At 36.1% G+C, this 24,511-nt stretch overlaps 1 protein-coding gene across 5 annotated transcripts in view; it reads left to right on the top strand.

Annotated features, from left to right (window-relative positions):
- Positions 1-23,851, top strand: part of LOC113228840 (protein kinase C and casein kinase substrate in neurons protein 2) — a 193,779-nt gene extending 169,928 nt beyond the window's left edge. For 2 of the 5 annotated variants that reach the window (XM_026462253.1, XM_026462251.1), the window contains 7 exons: positions 8,357-8,583; positions 9,243-9,363; positions 11,478-11,753; positions 15,667-15,768; positions 17,125-17,261; positions 21,081-21,289; positions 22,041-23,851. In XM_026462253.1, coding sequence (XP_026318038.1) covers positions 8,357-8,583; positions 9,243-9,363; positions 11,478-11,753; positions 15,667-15,768; positions 17,125-17,261; positions 21,081-21,289; positions 22,041-22,153 — 1,185 coding nt within the window. In that variant the 3' untranslated portion in view covers positions 22,154-23,851. Of the gene's footprint in view, positions 1-8,356; positions 8,584-9,242; positions 9,364-11,477; positions 11,754-15,666; positions 15,769-17,124; positions 17,262-20,074; positions 20,446-21,080; positions 21,290-22,040 lie in introns of those variants that run through there. The other 3 variants (XM_026462254.1, XM_026462252.1, XM_026462255.1) reach the window with 3 other exon arrangements.
- Positions 23,852-24,511: the final 660 nt, after the last annotated feature.

The raw sequence follows: 24,511 nt of genomic DNA, 5'->3' as shown, positions 1-24,511 counted from the left end.
ACACATTCAATGAAGTTTGACAAACCCCAGGTCCTTGCAAAAGAAGTCCGTTATCTACCCATGACGCTGCGAGAGGCCATTGAAATTAAAAAACGTCCTAATTTCGACAGGGAAGATGGTTTCTCCGTACCACCAGTTTGGGATCCAGTACTTTCTCTGATGAAAAATCCCAAACAGACATAAAACTGCAGTACTCATTAATATGTTTTAGTTTATTCTAATTTCTATTATTAATTAATAATAAATTGAACTTAATAAAAATTCATTCAATAAAATAATTTGTAAAACTTAATGTAGCGTAAATTGGAATGAATGTTTTCTTTGTAAAATTAAAAATAAGGTATTTAATTAATAACTATTGTAAGTATAGTGAAAAAATAGGGTGGTTTGCATTAATATTAGACATAACTGGTTGAAGACTGTACCACCTCAGTCAACCGTGACCATGGGACCTGTAAATGGTCCGAAACGTCGGTTTGTTTGAAAAAACAAATATACGCGATTTAATTCCGGTAAAAATAGTTTCATTTCCTATGTTATTATATTATTATGTATGTTAGTCGATGAGGTATGTACTTATGGGCCTTTGTAACCTGATCATAAATAATTAAATAAAAATTATGTACATGGCGTCATTAGGATTTGAACCGTCGTTCACTCAATTGAGAATCAATCGTTCTCTCTCTGGACTACCATCGCTCCGTTACTGTAATTAAAAATCAGTGGTAAATTGTTCATATAACATACATACTTCGTTTTTTCTTACAATAATAAAAACGTAAACAAACTTTTTTGTTTTTCCTTAATCAATAAAGTAAAAGGCAACTTCATAACAAATGGTATTTATAAATGACACGATAATATGTAATTATTTTATAAAAAGAACTCTATTACTGAACGTAACAAGATTTGGTGGTAATTTAAAGTGGTAGTGCAAATTGGCTGAGTCGGTCGACTAGATTTAATTCGTTCACAGCTCTCGCAAACTAGCTAATTAATGCAGGTACGGTTGCACGTTGCATCTGTGTGGTTAACCTTGCTTAAACGCTGGGGGATGTTTCATGTGAACTGAGTCTTTAAGAGTCTTATACTCGTATTCCAGAACTCTACTCAATGCTCAAGTCAGGATTTGAGCAGACTTGAGTATGATTTCAAGCACTGGAAATACGACCCTAATGGCAAGGACTTGAGTATGATTTTCAGTGCTCACTGCAATACTCAAGTCCTGACTTGAGTATTGAGCAGAGTTCTGGAATACGACTCTAAAGGTAAAAATAAGTAACTAAATAAATAATTTAATAAAATTATATGTAAGTAGATCTTATTATTTACATTTAAAAGGGTAATTAAATATTAAAAAAACCTTGATCCCTAGACACTTTTGATGCCTGTAGTTACGGTGACAGTATTTCCTTGGACAAACTCTTTCGCAAGAAGCTCTATTACTAATAATGTATAATTCAAAAAGATTCGTTCCAATTGAATTCTGAATTTTAATTCTAAATACTTTAATACGGCAGTTACAGGATGTATGAAACTCGCTACAAAATATTATATTTGATAGACAGCTGACGTTAGTTTACTTCTTAGAGGATGGAAAAAAAACGAGCACGTTTTTACCAATTACTAAAAATCAGGTTTTTAATTCTCTTTTAACACCAATAGTTTTTTTTCTCAATTTCATAATTTAAACAATAAATAACTAAATCAAGTAATTTAATAAAATGATATACGGATATTAGTATTTAACTTTAAAAGGGTAATTAAATATTTTAAAAAAGCCTTGATCCCTAGACACTTTAGACGCTTGTAGTTATGGTAACAATATTTCCTTGGACGAACTCTTTCACAAGAAGCTATATTACTAACAATGTATAATTCAAAAAGATTCGTTCCAATTGAAGTCTGAATTTTTGGTTCTAGTTACTTTAACACCAGATAAGTACGGCTTTTACAGATTGTTCTGTCTATGACTTACATAAGTTGTACGAAAAACCGTTCCAACATTACTTAAGCCGGTGATAGATGAGATAACCAACAAAAGCTATTTATGGTTGTCCATACCAATTACATACGATGGGAAAAAATGATTGAACATTTCTCTTACGACCTGTACAGTGTGTACGAAAGATCAATTGTACTTCAGAATAGAAAAGTGTCCATGACGCTGAATAACTTTGGCTAGAAATAAATTCCTTGCGTTCCGATTTTGTTTTGCTGCTTTATGTTTTGCTGGTACTTATAGCACAGGTTGTCCTTTTTTAAGCACCAGCGGTCATATGTACTGATTATTTGATAGTTATTTAGTGTACACTGTGCAAGTTGTATTATTATTATACAAATAAATTTATTATTATTATGTCTCAGCGTGACGGCCGCGTTGGCAGTGCTCCTCAGATCTTTGCGATTTAAAACTCTGAATGGTACTGCATTTGTTATGGACAGGCATGTCACTTACCGTCAGGCTCATGTCTTATTCGGTCCATCACTTGGTGCCATGAAAAAAATTAAAGCAGATATTAGGTGTGACAATGTTGAAAAATGAAAGAGGCTTTAATATTGGTACATTGAAAGATAAAAAAATATAACATCGTCTTATCGATTTACAGTTGTTAACCTGGCCGTGTGGCGGTTGATACAATTGAGCACGTAGCGTAACTAGTCAAGTATGAGGAGGCGTCTGTGAAGGGTGCTCTTCCGTCCGATTCAATTTGAACCTCGTCGGCAAAATGCCACCGATAAACTGCAGACTAGGATTGCTTCCGTTCTCATTACTTGTAACCATAAATATGGTTTTGAAACTACTTTGAATTTGCTTTCACAGTAGTTTCATCACATTCATACTGCTAGGTAATTTTCCGAAAAAATTCAAATAGTTGAAATTGTTCCGGAAAAAATCTCGAAAAATTGGAAATATATAATTTCGAAGGCTCATAATGTTCTACGATTGGAAATATCTTATGAAGTTTTATTTAGCGTGAATTATAAAATAAACCTGTACAACTAAAAGCCTAGAGAAATACGAGATTTAATATGGTTTCACAACAGCGAAAAAATCTTTGTAATGGCTGCATCGTTTTCGTTCAACAAATTGAACTTTTGACAATTGTCAACGTCAAATGTGGAAAATCAAAGGAAAAATATCCGCAAAAATATTTGTTTTTCTGAAAAATATGATTTGTCCTAAAAATGGAATTTTTTCCATGACCCAACACTATTCATTCGTTGACTGACAATTAGTAGAAAAAGAGATTTAAATGGCAACACTGAGCTGAAAAGATTTCACCATACGAGTACGTGGCTATCATTCAGGTTTTAAACAATATGATGGTAAAATTATCAAAAAAGAGTTCTAATAAATTTAGCAAAGATACTGACAAGAGTAGTAAATATCACGGAGAGTGTGTTACGCTTCCATTTATGCGGCGAACGGCTATGGAGTGGAATTCCCTGCCTGCAGACTTATTCCCTGAACGTTATAATTTGGATCTTTTCAAGGCGAGAGTCAATAGGCATTATTTATGTGTGTATGCTCCATCGTCGACCTCATCGTCACTTTCGATCATGTGCCCTTTTTTAAATGATTTAATACCATTGTTTAGATTTGCCTTATTAATTACCATTATATGCAAAACCAATATTTGACAATCCTCTATCAACTCGTGTTGTCAGCACAACTTGATTGATGAGGCTTACCATGCACCGACTCACATCAGACTCACACCTTCTGTATAGTACGCGTTATACAATATCTCTCTTCATCTCATTATCATCTACAGCCCCAGGCTCATCTGTCTACGGTGACTTTGACGATGTCTCAAGTTTCTACGTCCACTTCTTCCACCATTTACTTTACTCCAACTCGCAACATGACCTGCCAAACTCAATTTTAGTACCCAGTCTATACGTTTGATGTTGAGCATGGTGTCTTGTGGATTATAATTTGTTTGATTGCATCATGGATAGCACAAAGAAATGTATCTGGAACAAACATGGAACTTTCCAAAGTGTTGCAATTTTATTATTATAATTTTTTTTATAATTTCAAGTGACAGAGCGAGCAAGTCGTGCGCCAGGTAATTTTTAAATATACGTTGACAGTCTTTTACTACTCTATTGTTAAAAAGAAATATATTATCTCGACTCAACCGAGGAACAGAGTCCGGTGTGATTATACGACGAAAAGAGGATAAATACGTAACCTCGTTATTCAAAATTTATCTTTATCTTTATCTTTATCAAAATAAGACCTAGCTGTAGGTGTTCTCAGAATTTTATGTATTATTTCGTTTCGGAAATATAAAATCGAACAACCGTCGATTTGATATCCACAGTTAAGAACAACGCACAAAATGTACGATGTCCTGAGAATAAGCAATCTTGCACATAGGTCTTTGTTCTACGGATGAGTCGATCTTTTCTTACAACATTACTAAATATTATATTCTGTTAGAAGTTGTAGGTGGCAGACGAATGATAGAACATTTATTTTACTATTTATCCTCTGTCTCTGACAAGAATTCTTCTATTGACTTTTAGACGCCAGTAATAAGTTTAATTTGTTTTTAAATATTGAATATTTATGGTCATATTTTTGGAAAACTGTTGATAATACGTCTTCCCCGTAAGCTTACGATTAAATTGTCTTGTTTATCTTTAGTTAATCGGCTTAATACAATTTTCGTATTAATATTTTACTTAACTATAACTAGTTATTATTAATATTCTTCGCTAACCCAACTACAAACAAATTTTGTTTTACGACTACGTCAGATTAACATAACTGAGAATCGATTTCTATATTTCGACATCCTGTCTCCTGGCGGTAGCTCAGTAGGAGAAATGCTGCTTCTCAAATGAGAGATTGACAGTTCTAATTCCTGTAAGGCTATGTACCTATAACTTAAATTCATAGTTACGTATTTTCGTGATTACATTGTGGTAAAACCTGCATATTGAAGAAGATGCACAACCCTTACAAAAATCCCCAACTCGTGGCGGTCTAATGACGTCAAAAACCAGCCCAAGGCGTTCAAGACTTGCGCGCATATATTGCGCTTGTGTTGGATACATCCAACTCAAGACACCTTGAACGTCAGAGGGCGCACCGCTGTGGCGAATTTGTGGCCTAAGGAACAAGTCCAAAATCTTTACGTTACTTTTGTGTTAAATATACGTGTCACACGTGGCAATCAATACCATCACTAAACGAAGAAGTAAATTTTCTTAAAATTATCATTTTAGTTTCTGAAAATAAGTTTAAATTTTTCAAAACAAGATTTTTATTTAGTGACGGTATTGGTTTTAATGTCCGTTATGTATTTTTTATGACGTTTGTGTATTTTTTGTTGCCTACGACAGAGGGTCTTATTGGTAAGAACTGTAAGTTTGTTATGATAGGTCAGCACAATTTTTGCACGAATAACAAATTATATTGCGCGGCTGAGCAGTGTGGCCACTGTGTTCCCTTTCTCTCATTTCACATTAAAACCACGCGGGAAAGGGAAAGCAATATCGGCCACGCGACCGAGTCGCTGAAGCTATTCATAGTAAACGCAAAATTTTGTTTATTTTGGATTGTGTCACCACGTATATTTGTGTGCTATGTCACATTTTTGATGCTACAAACCTTTTCATATTCCGAACTATTTCACAATGAACGAACTTATTCAAGTAACTTCAAACCCTATTCGGCTATAGACGGGTAATTTTCAGATTAGTGTTCTCTACCTAATTTCGGTGGCAATTTTTATTTGTAAAGTATTTGAGTAAATTATTGTGAAATAATAAATAATACTTATTCATGAAATTATATCGCGTATATTTGTATTTTCAAACAAAACGTTTGTTTGAAAAAACAAATATACGCGATTAAAATCCGGAAAAATTGTTTCATTTCCTATGTGTAACAATCGCGAAAACCTAATTACTCGACATAAAATTATAGTTTATGATAATATTATAGAATATTTTAGTAATGGAAATTGTCAACAAAATGAGGTAGAGAAAAATAACCTGAAAATGTAATTGAGTACGACAAAACTTGATTTGTCGTGGAAACGACCTAACGAAAACGGCGTAATTTTAAATTTTGATGAAATTGTTTATTTACATTGACGTAAAAACTTATTTTCCATAAAATTGTTAGTTGGGAACAAACTGTAACATTTATGTACAGTCAATAGCTTGAAAGGTTTCATTAAATCTTAAGTATTACGTACATTGGGCAGCACAGCTTTACACTTTTGTTCGTATATATTATCGCCTCCAGTGCAACATAACAAGATCCGTCAAAGTGTAAGTCGATTTGCTGCCGTCTGTACAATCCCGTTTGTATTGTCTATTGAAAACTATAGCCCTGTGGAATGTAGAAACTCTATTTTATCTTATATGATTAAGTGGAGATAGAAGATCAAATTAGTTTCCACGTCGATCAGGTTTATCCAATTAGCGCATCCTGGGGTGGCGGCGGCGCCGCCGGACGCCCAAATGTATTTAGCCTTAAGGCTCTTGCCGAGTTCTGTACGTTTGTAGCTGTTGTAGAGAGAGATAGGTATATATTATTATTTGTAAGCTTACACGGTAAATTCAGTTTCCATATTTAAGATCACTCTTATAATTCAGCGCGTTGCACCAGGGATTGGCTTTCAAATATTAATTACAAAGTATACTATGTTCGCATTCATTCCCAATGTCATATTATATATTTAAAAATAAATAATTAAATTACGATGATAACTGATGACAGTAAAATGTAACTACGTATTGTTTAATTTTATGAACATAGGTGTATACTATGAACTTTATAGTCGCAACGGGTTCGACTTCTAAATAGGTCCTAACGATAATCAATTTCGACGTAAAACTTTTATAAATTAATACTGGTCTGGCAGTACATGTATTTATCTAGTTTGTTACCAGACAATTGATGTGATTGTTGTGGCACATTTCAATTTATTATTTCTTGGGCTATGGCTATCAGTAAGCAAATTTAGACTCTGTCGATTGGTAATTGTTTGTTAATATAATAAATATGAAAAGGATAGGATCACGGCACATACAGAATTACCCCACACCCGGCGCAAAAGAAACATATGACTTATATAGCATATGATAATTTTCTTAATATTAAGTCTAGAAATGCCATACATATATGTAAAAACTATAGATTTCGTTTTCGTTATCAGCGGCTAAAATGTTGTTTTATTTTTACTCATGCGAAATAGGGTTAGGTGATATATTTTCATGTACAAACAAAAACTTTATCACAGTTTTTGGTCTCTATAGATAAGGAAGTATGGAGTGACCCGCAATGTAGAAATAAAATAGCAAAATGGAAAAACAAAAAAACATTAGAAATCAAATTCTTTTCATTTGAAGACTTAGGATGCCTGTCTAAGTACCTACCTAAAATTAGCAAAAGAAAAATTGACCTAGATTTGGCTGTATGGTTTTAATTAAACATGTGTTTGCATCAACACCAGCGCGCACCAGCGCTCACATCAATACGCGCCACGACGCCGGCTATATCGCCACTGAGTAGCCGCGCATCAGAGTGCAGTAAAGTGTATAACGACAGCGCCACCGCGACGATGGTGGCGCTACCGTCGCTGCTATGTAAACGCACTAAACTACCTACAAGTTAAGAGACCAAAAAATGTACAGTAGTAGACTAATTTGAAAATAAATTTATGACTTCTGTTCCTGACTACTGTTTTATTACTTCCAAGCAAGCCACTACTAAACATTTGCTTTTTCCTTATCGGAAAGAATTTAAAAAATTATATTTTTTCTTTTATTTAGGTTCATCCTTTATCAATAAGTGTGAGTGAAACAGAGCTTAGAACTTTCTATGGGTTTGGTCAAATAGAATTATGTAAATAAAAACAAAATAGCAATTATATAGGTATGTTTTGCGCCAGGCTTGGGGCAAGATAGACCCTTTTTTCTTTTTATTGGAGTGTCCGTCATTTTGCATTACACCCTGTTATTATATGTAGCTATTTATCCTAGGCCATTTGTGTTTGCAAATTCTTCACACAATCTGTTCGCTAGAGAAACTCGCACCCGAGGTGTAATAAGGTCACAACTGCAAAATCACAATTTTTAAGGAGAAAGTTTAAAGATTCTACAATAGAAATTAATTGTTAACTTTTTTATACTTAACTAGTAGAGTTATATAAATGTCACATATACATTGTTTGTTTTATGTAGTTGTATTATTTTTATGACTTTCAACTGATAAGAACACTTTTGGTGTACATGTGGCTTTATTATACAATTGGATTGATTATAAAGCTAGTACTTTGTAACAATAAACATATTTCATGTTCTTATAAACAATTATATTTTCTAGGTGAAGAAAATGAACGAGCGCGTATCCAAATGTAGAGAAGAAGTTTCCAAGAGCAGGGAAAAGTATCAAGCCGCGCTGGCGGAAATCACGGCGTACAACCCGCGGTATATCGAAGACATGGAAGCGGTCTTCGAGAAATGTCAGCAAATGGAAGCTCAGAGGCTCACCTTTTTCAAGGACGTGCTCTTCAGTTTCCATAAGCGTCTTAACATCAGTCAAGAACCTTCGTAAGTATATTTATTATTCTTGCAGCAATACTTGTAATGTCGTATATGTTATTAAACTATATTACTTCATCAAATTACGAGTTTCCTCCCGAGTAGCTCTTCATGTCTATCTTATTCGAGTTTTTTAAAACAAAGTTGATTATATCTCGAAATAAAAAAATTCCCACCTAAGTACCAATGTCTTTTTTGCAAGTCGGTTAAAATGTAGTTATTACTACGAATATCTACCGTGTGTCTCACAAACTTACGTTTGAAAATAAATTCTATTTTTATTCTATTTTCTTTTAAGTAATCTATAATTGTTTGTTTTAGTGAGATCATGTTATCTCTTGACAGTCTTAATATGATGGTCATTTTCAGGTTAGTATTCTCTAACTAATTTCGGAAGCAATTTTTATTATTTAAATATTCTACAATATTATCATAAAGTATTATTTAATATTGCAGTGTAGTATCCTGAATTATTATGTAATATTTCACTATACATTAGACTACTTAAATAATAAAAATTGCCACCGAAATCAGGTGAAGAACCCTAGCCTGAAAATGACTCATTAAACAAATTAATCTATGCCATTACAAGTAAACGGCTAGAATACTTATTGAAATTTACGTTTAATTATCGCAATAATATTTTTTCTATAAATATACAATTGCAGATTACCACAAATATACGAAGAATTCTATCATACGATAAACAACTCAGACCACCAAAAAGATTTGAAATGGTGGGCCAACAACCACGGAACCAAAATGGCGATGGCGTGGCCACAATTCGAGGTATGTTCGCCACGCTTCTCTGCATTCGCTGCAACAATTCGCCACTTAATGGTTCTCTTTTTGAAATCTCGCACACGAACATTATAATATAAATTCCTATTGGACATTTGATAAGTTGTATCTCATCAGTGGTGAAACGTCCGCATAACACGTTTCCCATCGGTTTGCCTACAAATTTAATCTCGTAGAAGGAAGAGAACGGAAATATCTCACATTTGCTCTGTACCTTCTACATTTGGCTTACCTTCTTCGAACGTCCACCCTTCGCCACTCGATCTACACAATACTATGTGCCAGGTTTCAAATAGCGAATGTCTAAATTTATTAAATCTATTGCATCATTTTAACTTTTGAATGCTTTTTTGTATCGTAAAAGTGAAGTAGGTCGCCATTCTATAGAAGCATTTACAGTCAGCATGAGTTAAATTTCCGTGGCTGTCTTTTTCTTAGTCACCATTATTATCGTAGTTAGTATTCGACCAGAATATCATGAACAAATCATCAACTCTTTACTCCTTCAAAAACCTGAAGTTTTGTGAACGCCATTTATTGATTGTTGCGAGAACAAAAATTAGGAAGACAACCTTGAACACCACTGTATACGCAATTCAATGTGAACAAAACAAACACTAGCTGCATAGTATAAATAAGAACTCCATACAAATGGCAGCGGGTAGCTTGTATGTGTGCGCGTGCCGTGTACGGATGCAAACATTCGCATAATCTCGCGATGCACTCAAGTGTAAAGCGCGGGTCGCACGTGCTTTTCATTGGAGAGTTGAAGCGTTCGCTTGATGTCTAAAATATTTTTAAAAGTGAGTAATTTTCAGGTTACTTGTCTCTGCCTAATGCCGGTGGCAATTTTTGTTATTTAAGTATTCGAGTATAATAATATTATCGTGAAATATTAATTAATCTTTCAAGATACCACACTCTAATATTAAATAATACTTTATGATAGTATTCTAGAATATTTAAATTAAAACAATTGCCACCGAAATTAGGTATCGAGAGAAATTATATGAAAATTACTCAAACATTTTTCTGCGTCAAATTTATCATTTTTTGATTTATATAAATGTATCATTGTGTATAATATGTAAACTCGCATCTTTTTCTATTTTGTGATCATACCCCTTCCCATAATCGAAATATCAATATTTGACTTTTTTTCAATATAGAACGTGATTACTGTGATGAATACCTATTTAAATTACGTCTTGCAATCTGTAGGTAGGTACATCTAAAATAACAATGTGACAACCCCTACGCCCCGAGTGACATGCAATTCTTGTCTTGTTATACTATGCTAGCTGTTCTTTTTACATTCTCTGAAAAATATGAGCTAGGGAGACTGAAAACGTTTCTTTCGTAATAAAGTTACCGCGTTGCTGTACTTACTCACCAACGTACGCAAATCCACACGAGTGTACTTCATAACAACTCGAGTTAATTTGCTTAAACCAGCAAAGGGATTGGAGAATCTTTTTGCTTCTCTCCGTTACTCCGCCTTGAACTCTATTGGCGATAAATTTTCATTTTTATGCATTTACCACCAATAGAAAGAGATTGGCGACAGAGGAACAGAGAGGAACGAAGATATTCATTCACCTTAACTCGCACTGCCTACGATGATCGTACTATATACATTTTTCATGATATTCTAGTCAACATATTCAGGCCTCTTCTCGCAGTTTTTAAGACTTATTTATATATAATTGAGACAAAGGTGCATGATTGCTAGGTTTCGTAACGCAGTTAGAACTGCATATAAAGTAGATGTGACTAATGGACATCTTTGCTCGATTACTCTTCCATTGCTTTATAGTTAGTCGGTATAGTTATCTATTATTTAGTCCGGGACAGAAAATCTTCAAGTCATCTTTTTCCTATTTGTGTTTATCGGTTTTTTTTATTTTGCTGTGACATCAGTCACATGTTTTATCAAAGAAAATCTTTACTTTAATCATGAAGGAAACAAAAATAGAATTTCCGTAAAAAAAAAGAGTTTTTGTCGTTTAGTGTTATCTAGTAGTTACTGTTTTCTAAAATTGCAACAAATGAGAATCGAGTAAAACGCAAGATTAAAAAAGTATTATATAACCCTGCAAAAGGAGGATCCAGGGTCGGAGAACCCCGAGCCCGTAAGTTTCAAATACGTCCCTACTGCTGCGTCAGCGGTGCTCACGCGGTGGGTCGAAACGGCCCGTGCGGCTCGCGCATCAACCGGCCCGCTATTGGCCCCAATGTGGGCGCACACCGCGCGCGCCCTCAGGCTCTCCCTACCCGCCTTCTGCTTCGGAGCGGATGAGAGGAGGTCCAGCAAAGTGGCGCCATCTATCACCGTTAGCAACTACGGCAGTAGCCGTTGCAACAGCAGCTCCTTCATGGTACGCTGTCACGGTGTAGGACGAGTCACGGGTTGGCTGGGGAACTACAAAAGAGGTGTAAAGGTGTGGCTTTATTTTGGCCTAATTCTCTGATTTTATTATTATTGTCGCATAGTTTTTGACACTATATGTCCGTCGCATTCGCAATGTCGATATTGCCTTGTGTAGGAGTATCTCAAAAATACACTATTCGTCTTTATAAGGGAATTAGACCAATCACCTTCCTATTGCAACAGCACTGGTGCCTGCCTTATTGTAATTTTTACGTTATCAGTCTTTTCGCGATAATGTTGTCCGTTGCTTGTTAATTGCTAAGTAGTGAGTTCATGACTTAGGGTCAATTCGCATTTATCACCACACAACAGCATTGCGGTTATATCAAAACGTTTTTTGTATGGAACTTGTTCTCACTTCCTCCCTCAAAGTTAATATACAAACAAGTAACTGAGCGCACTGCTGAAATGATAAATGTGAATTAATCCATACACGCTCACAATTGATGACCAAGTAAAAAAAACCAAATTAATTTTTAAAACCGAAATTACAATAACGCAAAAAGTCATACCTCTCCCTCAAAGCACCTCCCAGCTGTCGCTACAAACCTGTTGGTTAAAGGTCAGCAAAAAAGAGCCCACCGATATTTTACATCAAATGATGTGAGCAGCACATGGGTTTCACGTGACGGTACACCGTGATGGTACAAATCATTAGAGAACACTGTCACTTGCACTGATTTTGCAGTCTCATTTTTAACTGGACGTTTATTATAAAAGTAAGTAGGGATCAGATTGAGCCGCACAGCGCCCATGCTAAAGTTGTGTTTACTTGGCACTCTACTCCCACATTGCGCTTTAAAAGCACTCTTCTAGAATGGGTGCACCAGTGGAGTTCGCCCTAACCTAAGTTGGATATTGGCGTGCACACTAGCGCCACAAATAAACGACAGCAACGAGCATTGGCTGCCAAATTTATGTTTACTCTAAGTAAGATCATTGCTTTAGGCGCTGAAATCCTTTGTATGTACGGAGCCAAAATATAGCATTTTTTTACGTCGGTGTAGTTATGGGTTTCGCTAACTTCAAAGTAACTCTGAAGACTAGACCTCGAATTATTATTTTTTAAATAAAATATTTTTTATAAAAGAAAAAATGGATTAATGATATTTCACGATTCCACGGCCCGTTTTAACTCGTGTCTAAATATTTATGTTTTCTACTATAATATTATAGAATCTATATAATGTAATCTATATAATATAATATAAATAATAGAAGCTCGATATATAAATATCGAGCTTCTTGGTTACCTGGCTGTTACAAAAGAGTATACAGTGTTTTTATATTGCCCTAATATTGGTCCCTATCTACCGACCCGAGATAGGGTTTTCCGGAGAGGCTACGGGCTCGACGGCGGGCGTCCGCACCAAGCCCTCCGCCAATGCTACTTGGCATCTCCTGCACTAGCCGGGAGAGCTAGTAGAGGATGAGCTAGCCATCTTGCGATCAATTTCGGGAATTTGGAAACTGGAGAGATGCCGTTCATTTGTCGTCGAGAAGTGAGCGTACCTTACAGCTCTGCCATCAATGAGGAGATTTGGTAGTCGACTTAGAGTCGGCTGTTCAGTGGTGGCAACCGTTAGTTGTACGAAGCGCGACAGAAAGTGAGCGTGCCTACCCATCTGGAAAATAGAGAGGGTGCTGTACGTGCACCAGGAGCGGCTCATCGAAGGTACCAGTCTTACAGAGCACCGGATGAAGTCCGTTCCAACGTGCTGATCCGGGGTTAGGACCTGATTTAGATGGTCCCTGTGCGGGTTTCCTCGCACAGGTAGGGAGTAGTCACTATAATCAAAACTAATGTAGAATGATATGGAGCTGCCCTAATATTGGTACCATATTAAAAAGTAACGTAATTCATATCGAGTTCTTAGATTTATTTATTTTATTTATTTATTTAGTTCATACAATTACACAGTATTACAGTATATTACTAAGGCACTGTGAAATTCAATAAATCATATAATAATAACATCACAACACAGAAGACTAGGTTAGGTTAGGTTAGGTTTTCGCGATTGTTACACATAGGAAATGAAACTATTTTTCCGGATTTAAATCGCGTATATTTGTTTTTTCAAACAAAACAAACAAGGGTTTGTTTGAAAAAACAAATATACGCGATTTAAATCCGGAAAAATAGTTTCATTTCCTAACGTAATTCAATTTAGTTTGAAATTTATTATGAGCTTTTCGGTGAAGGAAAACTTCGTGATGAAACGTGAGCATCGAAGATGGTTCACAACTCACGGAAAAACTGAAGTCACCAATCCACATTGGGCCACTGTGGTGGACTATGGCCTAACATTAACCTAACACTCGCCTGAGTATAAACGGGTTGATGGTGATGATAATTAAAAAATAATAAACTCAAATTTGTACATAAGTACACAAAATCTTTTGCATGAAAATAAGACCAACGTGATATTTTATGTCGTGAAATTGATGAAGATTGAATGTCCTGTCAAATGTTGAAACGAGACTGCAAAACACGATCACCTCTCATCCTCTCACGAATGCGAATTAGGAGTTAGGAGCAATTAGTGGAGTAAGCACTCAATAGCTGATTATGTCATGGCGTCTTTGGTCGACATTTTTAGATGTTTTGGGAAAGGACATTTTGAGAAAATATTTCTTTAGGATTTTTTTTTCCGGAAATGTAACTAGTTATTCGGAAATTTTCGGATCCTGTTTCTGGTACCGTAATAAAATGCGAAAACCTAAAAAAATTCATTATAAGAGATTGTCATTTTGAGAAAATATATTTATAAGATGTTATAATTTAAAGAAACAGTCATTTAGACAATGTACCTACGTTTTTTGTCGTGATCATTGTAAGAAATGGTCTTATTGAGAATTAGTCATAAGAAATACCTTTATTCGCCAAATGAAATTCAAGAAAGTGTAAAGCATAATTAAAATATTTTACTTTAATTATAGGATTTGGGCTTTTAGAATGAATCTTTTTGATTAATGGAGCGAAGTTGACTATTGTTATGTAACAAACAATTGGCGCAAGGTTACCGACATCAGTTTACAATAACACTAACAAACAATTGCAAATTAATTCAAATTAACATGAAGTTACTTACTAAAATGTTAGTGAGCTACGCTCTGTAAAAAATATGATTCAATTTATATATTCAATTTATAGTACTGCGAGTAGTGGTATTGTTTTGCCTATGATACAACCTTTTCGCAAAATGTCTAATCGCATGGTATTTTTTTCTCTCATTTTTTCTCAACTTTTTTGTTCTCAATGAATCACCATGCAGCGCCACTACGCAATTTTGCTTTATTTTACCCCATTAATTATCACAGGCTTTGAATGGTTGTGATGATTTTTGTCTCCTAATTTTTTAATTTTTTTTACTATGAGTTCGCCTTCAAGCTCACACCGAGACGTTGGGATATAAGAAAATAAAAAAAACATATTTCAAATATATAACGGTTAAAAAAATCAAATAAAGTTGTTGAAAGGTACGACAGCAAAACTCTGACTCACAAAAAAACATGCATAATCCATCTGGAACCTTAAATTGCAACTTAGAGAAAACGCTAAATTTGAATTTCGGTAATATTACATAATCGAAAATTGCAAATTGCAGCTTAGAGAAACGCTAAATTCGAAATTTATTACTTTTGCAAATCAAAATTTGCAAATTGCAACTTATAGAAAACGCTAAATTCGAATTTTAGTAATTTTATAAATCAAAAATTGCAATTCGAAATTTCAGCTCGAATTCATTACAATTTAATTTAATACTTAAAAAATGTAAACTAAATTACATTTCAAAATTCTAATTTATAAATCCCAACGTATCGGCTTTGGGCTGACAATGTGCGTGGGTGCACAGGAGTACACGGAGGAGTTCCGAGACATCGCCAAGGGCAAGTCAAAGGAGAGCCTGCCCACCGGCCCCATCACGCTGCTCAACCAACGTCCTGTCTCGGAAGACGTACGTTACTTTTCTTTCTGGGATTTGGTAGTTCTATCTGAGGTCACTTTTTGGTACTTGGTGGGCATATTACATACCACACGGAAAAATATAAGGTAATAAATAGCTCCGGACTCTCAGTCAAACACAAGTCTTAAAACCTAATAGACCTGTACTGGATCGTCCAAATTCCACACCATCAGTAATCTATGCGATGTAAGTGTCCTATCACGACCAGTTTCAAAAGATGCGCCGATAAAGTATGAATTTGAGTCTCATCTATATGGTCTTAGCGTTAATTCAAGTATGTGTACAAGTTCGTCTATAAGTCTATATGTTACACCTAAGATATTTCGTAAGTTGCTACTAAAAATCAACAATGGAGTGTTGGGATCGCGGTTACTAATCGGACCATATCATAGCTACTGTAAGTATAAGAACTGACAACTTTCTTACACTACGAACAAGAATACATGAAATGGACTTTATGCTGTGATAATTTGCTTCTAAAACATTCGACATAGAGGTAACTCAAGATTCAAATACGTGTTTTTAGTAAATAAGAACACAAAATCACTATGAACCCCGAAACACAATGCAACAGAAATAAATATACACCTGTTTTGCATTAAGACGGGACTAAACACATTTGTACTTTTCAGAACTATATCTTGTAATGGAAATATTCCCAAGCAAGAAAAGGAGACTTGTCTGGCCCCTTTTTATCTAAGTTTTATATTTTAAGGCGAATGCTTTCGACGTACAAACTGTGCTTAGGCCCTGCAGGGATTCAAATGAGAATGAATGAACTACAACTATATTATTATGTGCTTTAGTTGCCAGCATGATATCGGGAATTAGAATTTTAAATGTAGAATCTTCTAGAAAGGGCTGGGTCATTCTCATTTCGATTCTTAGAATAATTTGTGCTTCAAATGTATTTCCTTTTTATATATTTTTTTAAATATCGATGTCGCATGATTGAATGTTGCTTATCAATGCGCATATTCGCATGTCTATTAACTTATTAACAAATACAATAATATATTTTAATTATTTTTATGTATTTCCCAATATTTAAGTACGAATTTTGTAAACCTAAATATGAATATTGATATATTTAGAGAGTAACTTATTGCGTTTGTGCAAATGACATCATAAGTGTCGGAACATTGAGTCGCGTACATTATATTCATGACAAAATATTGTTCCATTTTTATATTGATTTCTTAACCATCAAAAACTGAACCTTTGTGAAATCAAACGAAAACAAGATACGATGACAACTTTGCACAGACACTCTTGTAATAACATCATTCTATTATTCCAATCTATTCTCACGTATTCGTAACACAAATTGTAAATTGCAAATGGCAGGAGCTGCCTCCGATATCGAACAACAAGGCGAACAAGACGAATAATCACGCGGAACCGCCGCCGCCGGTCCCGGCCAACAACGCCAACAATACGAACGCCATTGACAAGAAAAACATTAGCGCACCTATTGCCGTTACGTAAGTATTCAGATACTGGCTGAAAAATCACACTAAGCGTGTTTACGCACTACATCCGAATCGTATTCGTTCGGAATCCGAGACTATACTAATCTAGATATCGCCACTTTATAGTTTATTGGATTTAGACTAGACTGTAATGCCTATGTACCTGGTTCAAATATTCTCTAGTAACTGAGGATGTTACAACCACATAAACTGCCTTGTTTCCACGTTAAAATTGTTTCGAACTCCAACGGTGTCCTATCGTTTGCTTGTTTGCATTGAAGTGAAAGGACCGAGTACCACTGCTCGATTACAGCGCGACCGATAAAGAGTCCGACTCCCATTGTGATATATTTTAATTAACGTAAATTTGTCAACGAATCCCAGCACCTCCACCAAATCTTGTCGCCACTTTGTAGTTTATTGGATTTAGACTAGACTGTAATACCTATGTACCTGGTTCAAATATTCTCAATGTAGATATTGAGGGACGACAAAAGATACTTAATTTATAGGTATACATATAAGCGGGTAGAAAGACACTGAGCCATGGTGTGCTATGACAAATAACCGTAGAGGTGTGCCTCATATGTCGCGTACAAACCTCCAGCACATCTCACGTATATGGGGCGGGACACATTGATAGGTGCCCCGAGTGTCCACTCCAGCTTTAGTCCAACCTCTGCCCAACAGGTTTCAAGCTTCGATAGCTATTAATCGCGGCGCAAGCGTACATGCCAGCTACTACCGACCCGATTGATGCCAACGACACCCACAGTCATAAGCGTCAATGAGGCTAGTCTACTGCGGGTCGAGTCAGCACGTGGCAAATTAATAGTCATAGAACATCTTTCGTAACAATATTAAACTCGACAATTAACTTAGTTGTGTGTCTTTCCACCGTGTCTATGCATGTCGTAATGTTAAACGGTACATAGAGGAACTTACCAGTTGTTTGTCTCTTAGGGTACATTCACTTACACAGCCATATCTTTAGTTTTAAAAAGGCAAAGCAGTGTTACCACAATACAAAAATGGGTAAAGTTCGTTTACTCACCAAATGACTGATTATCGCGTGATTCGCGACACTAGAAAACTCACGGACACACTTCGGATGTCGCTTGTACTAAGTCCGTTTGAATCCGAGAAAATACGAATATCACTTGTACACCTATACATAAAATGACACTTCAGATACCTGCGACATTTCGGATCGTCATTTCTCGGATTCGGAACTGACACGAATCGAACGTAGGGGAGAGAGGCGAATATCGATATGAAAATCATATTATTAGCATTAATCAGTATTTTTTTCTTATAATTAAACTTTGATTATAATCTTACAAAATTACCATAATCTTTTATCTATAATCAACAAATAAAATTTTTTAAAGAAAATCGAAAGTATTTCTGCCCGTAATTACCCGGTGCATGTCGGATAAATGCGGACAGTGATCGTATGACAATATATAAGCTATTAATTGATACCACTTTCATCTTCCACAATCTTGGCCCAAGATTGTATGAAAGCGTGTCGGTCTCCTTTAGATTAATCTATTTAAAGCCTTAATTGGGGTTATTATAGACGTCTGGATTTGCCCCATGTCCCAAGTCTGTAATTGCCCCAATCGTAATTTATTTAATTAGATAATATTTCTGATGTTATGCTGGCACTTACGATTTTCATATTCTTACAGTTTCGAGGACGTATCTTATAAATATTTATAACAAACGTAACATTTGAATAATTGTCACATAACAGTGTGCACATGGCACTGAAACTAAAGTAAAATTACAACAAAACACATGAGAAAAGTCTTTGATACTTACTTTGAAACGCGTGTGAGGCCTCTCTCCTTGACAACTTTCTACACACTAACGATGGTGGATGTGATCGAAAGATCGCGATAGCGGGGCGCGGGGGAACTAGACTTCTAGAAACGATAAACCTAGATGATAGTGAAATGAATACTAGCACCGTGTTCATACCTTACACGTGTCTGTTATATACGCGAGCTGTAAAAGAAGTGTAAAATTAGCCCTTTGCTAATCACACACTCTGCGGTATAGATTTTAAGATTTTCGTGGTTATTCACTAAAAGATGATCACTAGTAAGGCTCAATTTATATTGTGGTGGAACGGAATGGAAGCAAATATTTGTAACGATTACGCGCGAGAATACTCGCGCATTCCGCGGAAGATTTTGGCTCGTATCTAGTTTGTACGTTACACAATTGACCATAAAGTTCTTTATGCTATAAACTCAATATCGTTACAAAAATTCGCTTCCATTCCGTTCTGCTGCAATATAAATCGAGGCTTATTGGTTTCATACCAGATTGGCAGATGACAACTTTAAACACAGTTATAATTGTCTGTCTACTCTCTTTCGCTGTCGACGATTATATTCACATGGTCAGATGATGAAGGAACGTGAACCGTTCTGAAAAAAACTTGTAATCAGTAATAAATACACGATACAGTTTGTCTGGGAGTACGAGTCAACCATAAGCTTTAGCGTGTTTGACATATCTGATTTCCGATTGCACCCGGGCAATTTACGCAGTTAGAACACATCGGCCTGCTGCCCAGTCAACCAGTTGAGATGCACCTGCACCGGCCATCATCTTCTGTATATAATTTCCTGCAATATGCTACATATGCCCTTCGTTTGTGCTGCATAATCGACGGCAAGTCCACCAGTTTCCTCAGCTTTCAGAGATTTTGAATCGGTTTAAAAACAGTTATTTTTTAAAAAAGCCGCGCACTCGTAAACTTCGTCACTATATCCATTTCCTACCCTACCTTATTCCATGTTCCCTTCCAGTATCGAGCGCTTGGAGATCTACGCGTGCGCGCCGCCGCAATGTGCTAGTGCTCAGTCGTGTACCCCGCGCATGTTCCGAGTTGCGCTCAAACCCGACGTCGAAAATAACTCAAGATACACTATTACTGACATGACTGAACATATATCTCTTACGTTAGTTCATCATCCACTTTTTAAACACAGATTTATTCAGGAAATGGAGCAAAGGAATGAGATTCATAATATTACTAGAGCTCGGAAGGACGTTCTAAATGCTGGGCGCTTTCCTCTTTGTATGTCTATCACTAGCTAAGAGTCGAAGAAAGCCTTAGAAATCCAATTTTCAACTTAGTAGTAGACATTGAATGGAAAATGTTTTGAGATGCAGCATTTTAATTCGGCTTACTTCCATCAAATATCCATACTTGCTATGCTTTGTGCTGCCAGTGATGTCTATTTCAGTCAAATTGTTAGATAGATTTTTGTAGAAAGAAACTTTGGGAGAATGCCTGTCGGTCCTAAGGAACCGAGGTACATATTAATAAATAATCTTTTCACCACCTTTTTTTTTTTTGGAGGGCGGACGTGGCTTATAAGAGCCATATAATAATATTCATAAGATTAGATATAAATCGAAGCACATAGTATTAACATCCCACACATTATTTGTTAGATTTATGTGGAAAGTTGCTACTGTCCAGTTTATAATTGTTTACTTTAAAATTCTGGATGAGTTGATGTTATTAAAGTGTGAAACGAAGAGAACGGGAGCGGGTCGGGAGCGTATTTATATGGACGTCAACACACAACAAGCGGGCACGGGACCCGACCTGCGCCCGTCTCGCGAGTCGCACCCGCTGTCAGTGTGTTTCACTCTTGATTGCAGTAGCTAATATATATTATAGCTATATTTTATTGTAGGTTATTTCTTCCGAGACGTAAATTGTTTAGTCATATTATTATGAATAGCTCTAAACATGTAATTTTACAACACGATTTAACATAATAATTATTATAAAAATTTCAGCAATGGTACGGCACCGGCACCGAAATCGAACAAGACGTCTCCAGCCAAGGACCCCGCGAAGCCGCAGCCACAGGAAAATCCCTTCGAGGAAGACGAGTGGGACGAAGAGTCGGGTGGACCACTCACCGACACAGGGGAGCCAGGAGTGCCTGTCAGAGCTCTGTACGACTACACGGGCGCCGAAAGCGACGAACTGTCTTTCAGACAAGGTACTTTTCTGCGTTCTGTTTTCAGCGACAATCAGTTGACGATCACTTTGGTTAGCTGATACTCAGGGTCATTTAATTAATGACATACAAGGTTAACTAGTCCACTGAATTGCAGGGAAGGTAGCCATTGCAATATGACTCTTGTGAACTAGTTCATAACTAAAACCCCACGAGTCCGTTTTCACGTCCTGTTTTTAAGCGATTACAAAACAGGAGGACGTTCTCATTCAACTGTAATTTTTATGTATGTATGCAATTACCCCAACGTTTATGAACCGATTTCGATAATTCTTTTTTTGTTAGAAAGGAGGTACCTCAATGAAGAAGTTTACTGAATTTAACCCATTTTCCGTTAACCGATTTCTATAAAACTTAGGTAAGATATAATTACACAAACTTTTATAATTCTAAACTTTTATAAATATAAAAAAGTTATAATTATTTCACACATTGGTATAGTATCACTGATGTGAGATGATGAAAATAAAGTTGTTGTTTATGATGTTAGTACTATATAGCTCTTCAAGGTTGTTAGTATTTTACAAATCATCCTGTATATAGTAGATACCAATGGCGAAGGATCCATATAACAAGGCTCCCATCGACTTGTCTAATTTATTTTTCATCTTGGGCCTTTTCTTCAAACATCCACCAATCGCCATTTTAAGTACACTAGTTGAATATCTTCCTCTAATACATGGTAATAGTGATTGGCTGGTTGATATTTATTTTCTTACTCATTCAATTCCAGGTGACTTATTCGAAAAACTAGAAGACGAGGACGAGCAAGGGTGGTGTAAAGGCCGCAAGGATGGCCGCGTCGGCCTCTACCCCGCGAACTACGTCGAACCCGTGGGTCACTAGCCCCTACAAATCCGTATACATACCATACATCTAAAGGCTGACAAGTTAAATTATACCCACGCCATACTGTGGATTTTCAAAGAACTAATTTCTTCTATTGACACTACTAACTTTGGTGTCATTAGCCGACACTAGCGCCACCTTATAAAGGGCAATTAGTAACTTGTCAATCTTTAAATATTTGCGTCGAGTCCTTTTCAATGTGGGTTATGTACGATTTTTTTAACTTGGAGAAATGTTATAATAGCTTGGCCAAGGTTCATCGCCAACGCGTTGTAATCATGTAGATACCTTTTTATACATAGGCATTTGATTTTCAAAGTAAAGTGCTTGTTTGAATCTTATTTAGGGAAAAAATTCAATTGTTACTTTGAAATTTTATAAACTGCATCGTAAGAGCACTGCGTGCGACTTGGGCATAAAAATTTAAAAAGAATCTTGTTGTGCACAATTTTTAATACATTTTTTACCATGCCATAGTGGACCATAATAACATGTATACAAACTGACAAAATTTCACATAAAATTTGCACGTATTTGTGTATGATGACATAACTTTGAATTTCAGTTTCGATAATTTTTAGTTTATACAAGTCTGTCAAAGTGCGTTATTGTACTCCAAATTAGTTAACGAATCCAAGGACAAAACTAATCGAAAATATGTGGCGTAATCTCGCTAGCGTATTTACGCTCGATTGTGGCAGGCTAAAATACATTTCAAGCGCTATACTTGGGCGACTGAAGAGAACTCTGCGTGAATTCGTCTCTATCTGAGCCATGTAAATAGTCGTACATTGAAAGACGCTCTATCGACCATAAAAATAACACTATGTAAAGGATTCCATCGTGTAATAATGATAACACTGCAACTTGATAATTGTAGGATTCGACCAATCACGGCCCGCCATCTTCCTAAAGTGTGAAACAAACAGCGGGTGTGGGTCGGTAGCGCGGCCGATCTAATTCCGTGTATTTTACACGGTAGTATACCCGACCCGACCCGCGCTCGACTCACGCCCGCTTTCTGAGGGTTTAAGTGCGGTTACATACGGTGACTTTTACCAGCCCATCTGCAACGATTGAGTCGCGGTGCAGTAGCGATGTGGTGGCTAATCATGTAACTTTACGCACACGCGCGACTTAAGCAGGGACACAATCGCGATGCAAACGCGATGCATTGTTTTAATAATTCAACTTAAGCGACTGCGTCGATGCAATCGCGCGTTTGCATCTATGCAACCGCCTGTCAATCGCAAAAGTAACTGCTCTAAAATCTTATTATTGACACAAAGGTCGAACACATTCCTTCTATCCGGCTGGATCAGCGCCTGTTTGGCAGACCGGGGTTAACCACTCTCCTAACTGAGCTATAGAATGAATCTACAGACCGCTCGAATTGCTCTATGTGCTTGTTGCCGATCTTTGTTATTGGGTAAACAGCTTTTTTGCCGCCATCTATGAGAAGTCTATGAACAGCTACCAGCGGCTGACAAGAGATGTCGCTTTATGAATTGCTCTATTTTTCATTTATCCGTTTATTTTGTAATATTGATCCGGCTGGATTCATTTTGAAGGAATTTTTCCTCTTGTTCGATCTATGTATCAATAAGAACACCAAACTAGTGAAGTATTTTCACAAAAGGAAAAATATATGAATATCACTGTAGTAAAAATGTCATGGTATTCAATGAAATAAAAATGCTAAAATCTCCCAAAAACAATGCAATTTAGTCTGATTTACTACTATATTTGCTCCTAGTTTTACCTCCCAGTATCTTTCCAAGATTTAAATATGGCGGGCACCTATGACACCAAATAGAGTATAAATACCACTCACCATGCGCGGATTCCATCTGAAGTTACAAGCTGTTTACTCAGTATACCGATGAAACTTATACAGTTATGTATATACTTTGCTTGAGCAAGTTTACCCGCAGTGAAATTCAACCGTGTAGTCTGGCCTTTACTATGGAAACCGCGTCATTTGGTGTCGATAGCCAATTACGTAATTGGTTTTCGATTTGTGGAAATATCTGTCTAGTGTAAACATGTATAAAGAAATTGAGTAATAATAACGTCAGATTAATGGTAATTATTTCTAAGCCAATATACAGGTGTTGAAACATTTTATTTTCAATGTTATAAATGTACAGATTAAAACAAAAAGTTTGCTAGGGATTTTTGTTTAATTTATAACGAAAATATACCCCATTATAAACGTCCACTGTTATTGTACGTACCACACAGTACTATAATAAAATAATATATTTTTTGTTTTCATTTGTACGTTACGCCGTTTGCATAGCGTCCTAATTGAAGGGGTAAGTGGACAAACGTGTTAACTAACAAAAAATTCAA

This window comes from Hyposmocoma kahamanoa, unplaced genomic scaffold, assembly GCF_003589595.1.
Source record: "Hyposmocoma kahamanoa isolate Upper Pololo Valley unplaced genomic scaffold, ASM358959v1 244, whole genome shotgun sequence".
Taxonomy (NCBI): domain Eukaryota; kingdom Metazoa; phylum Arthropoda; class Insecta; order Lepidoptera; family Cosmopterigidae; genus Hyposmocoma; species Hyposmocoma kahamanoa.
This window is presented reverse-complemented; position numbering and strand designations above follow the sequence as displayed.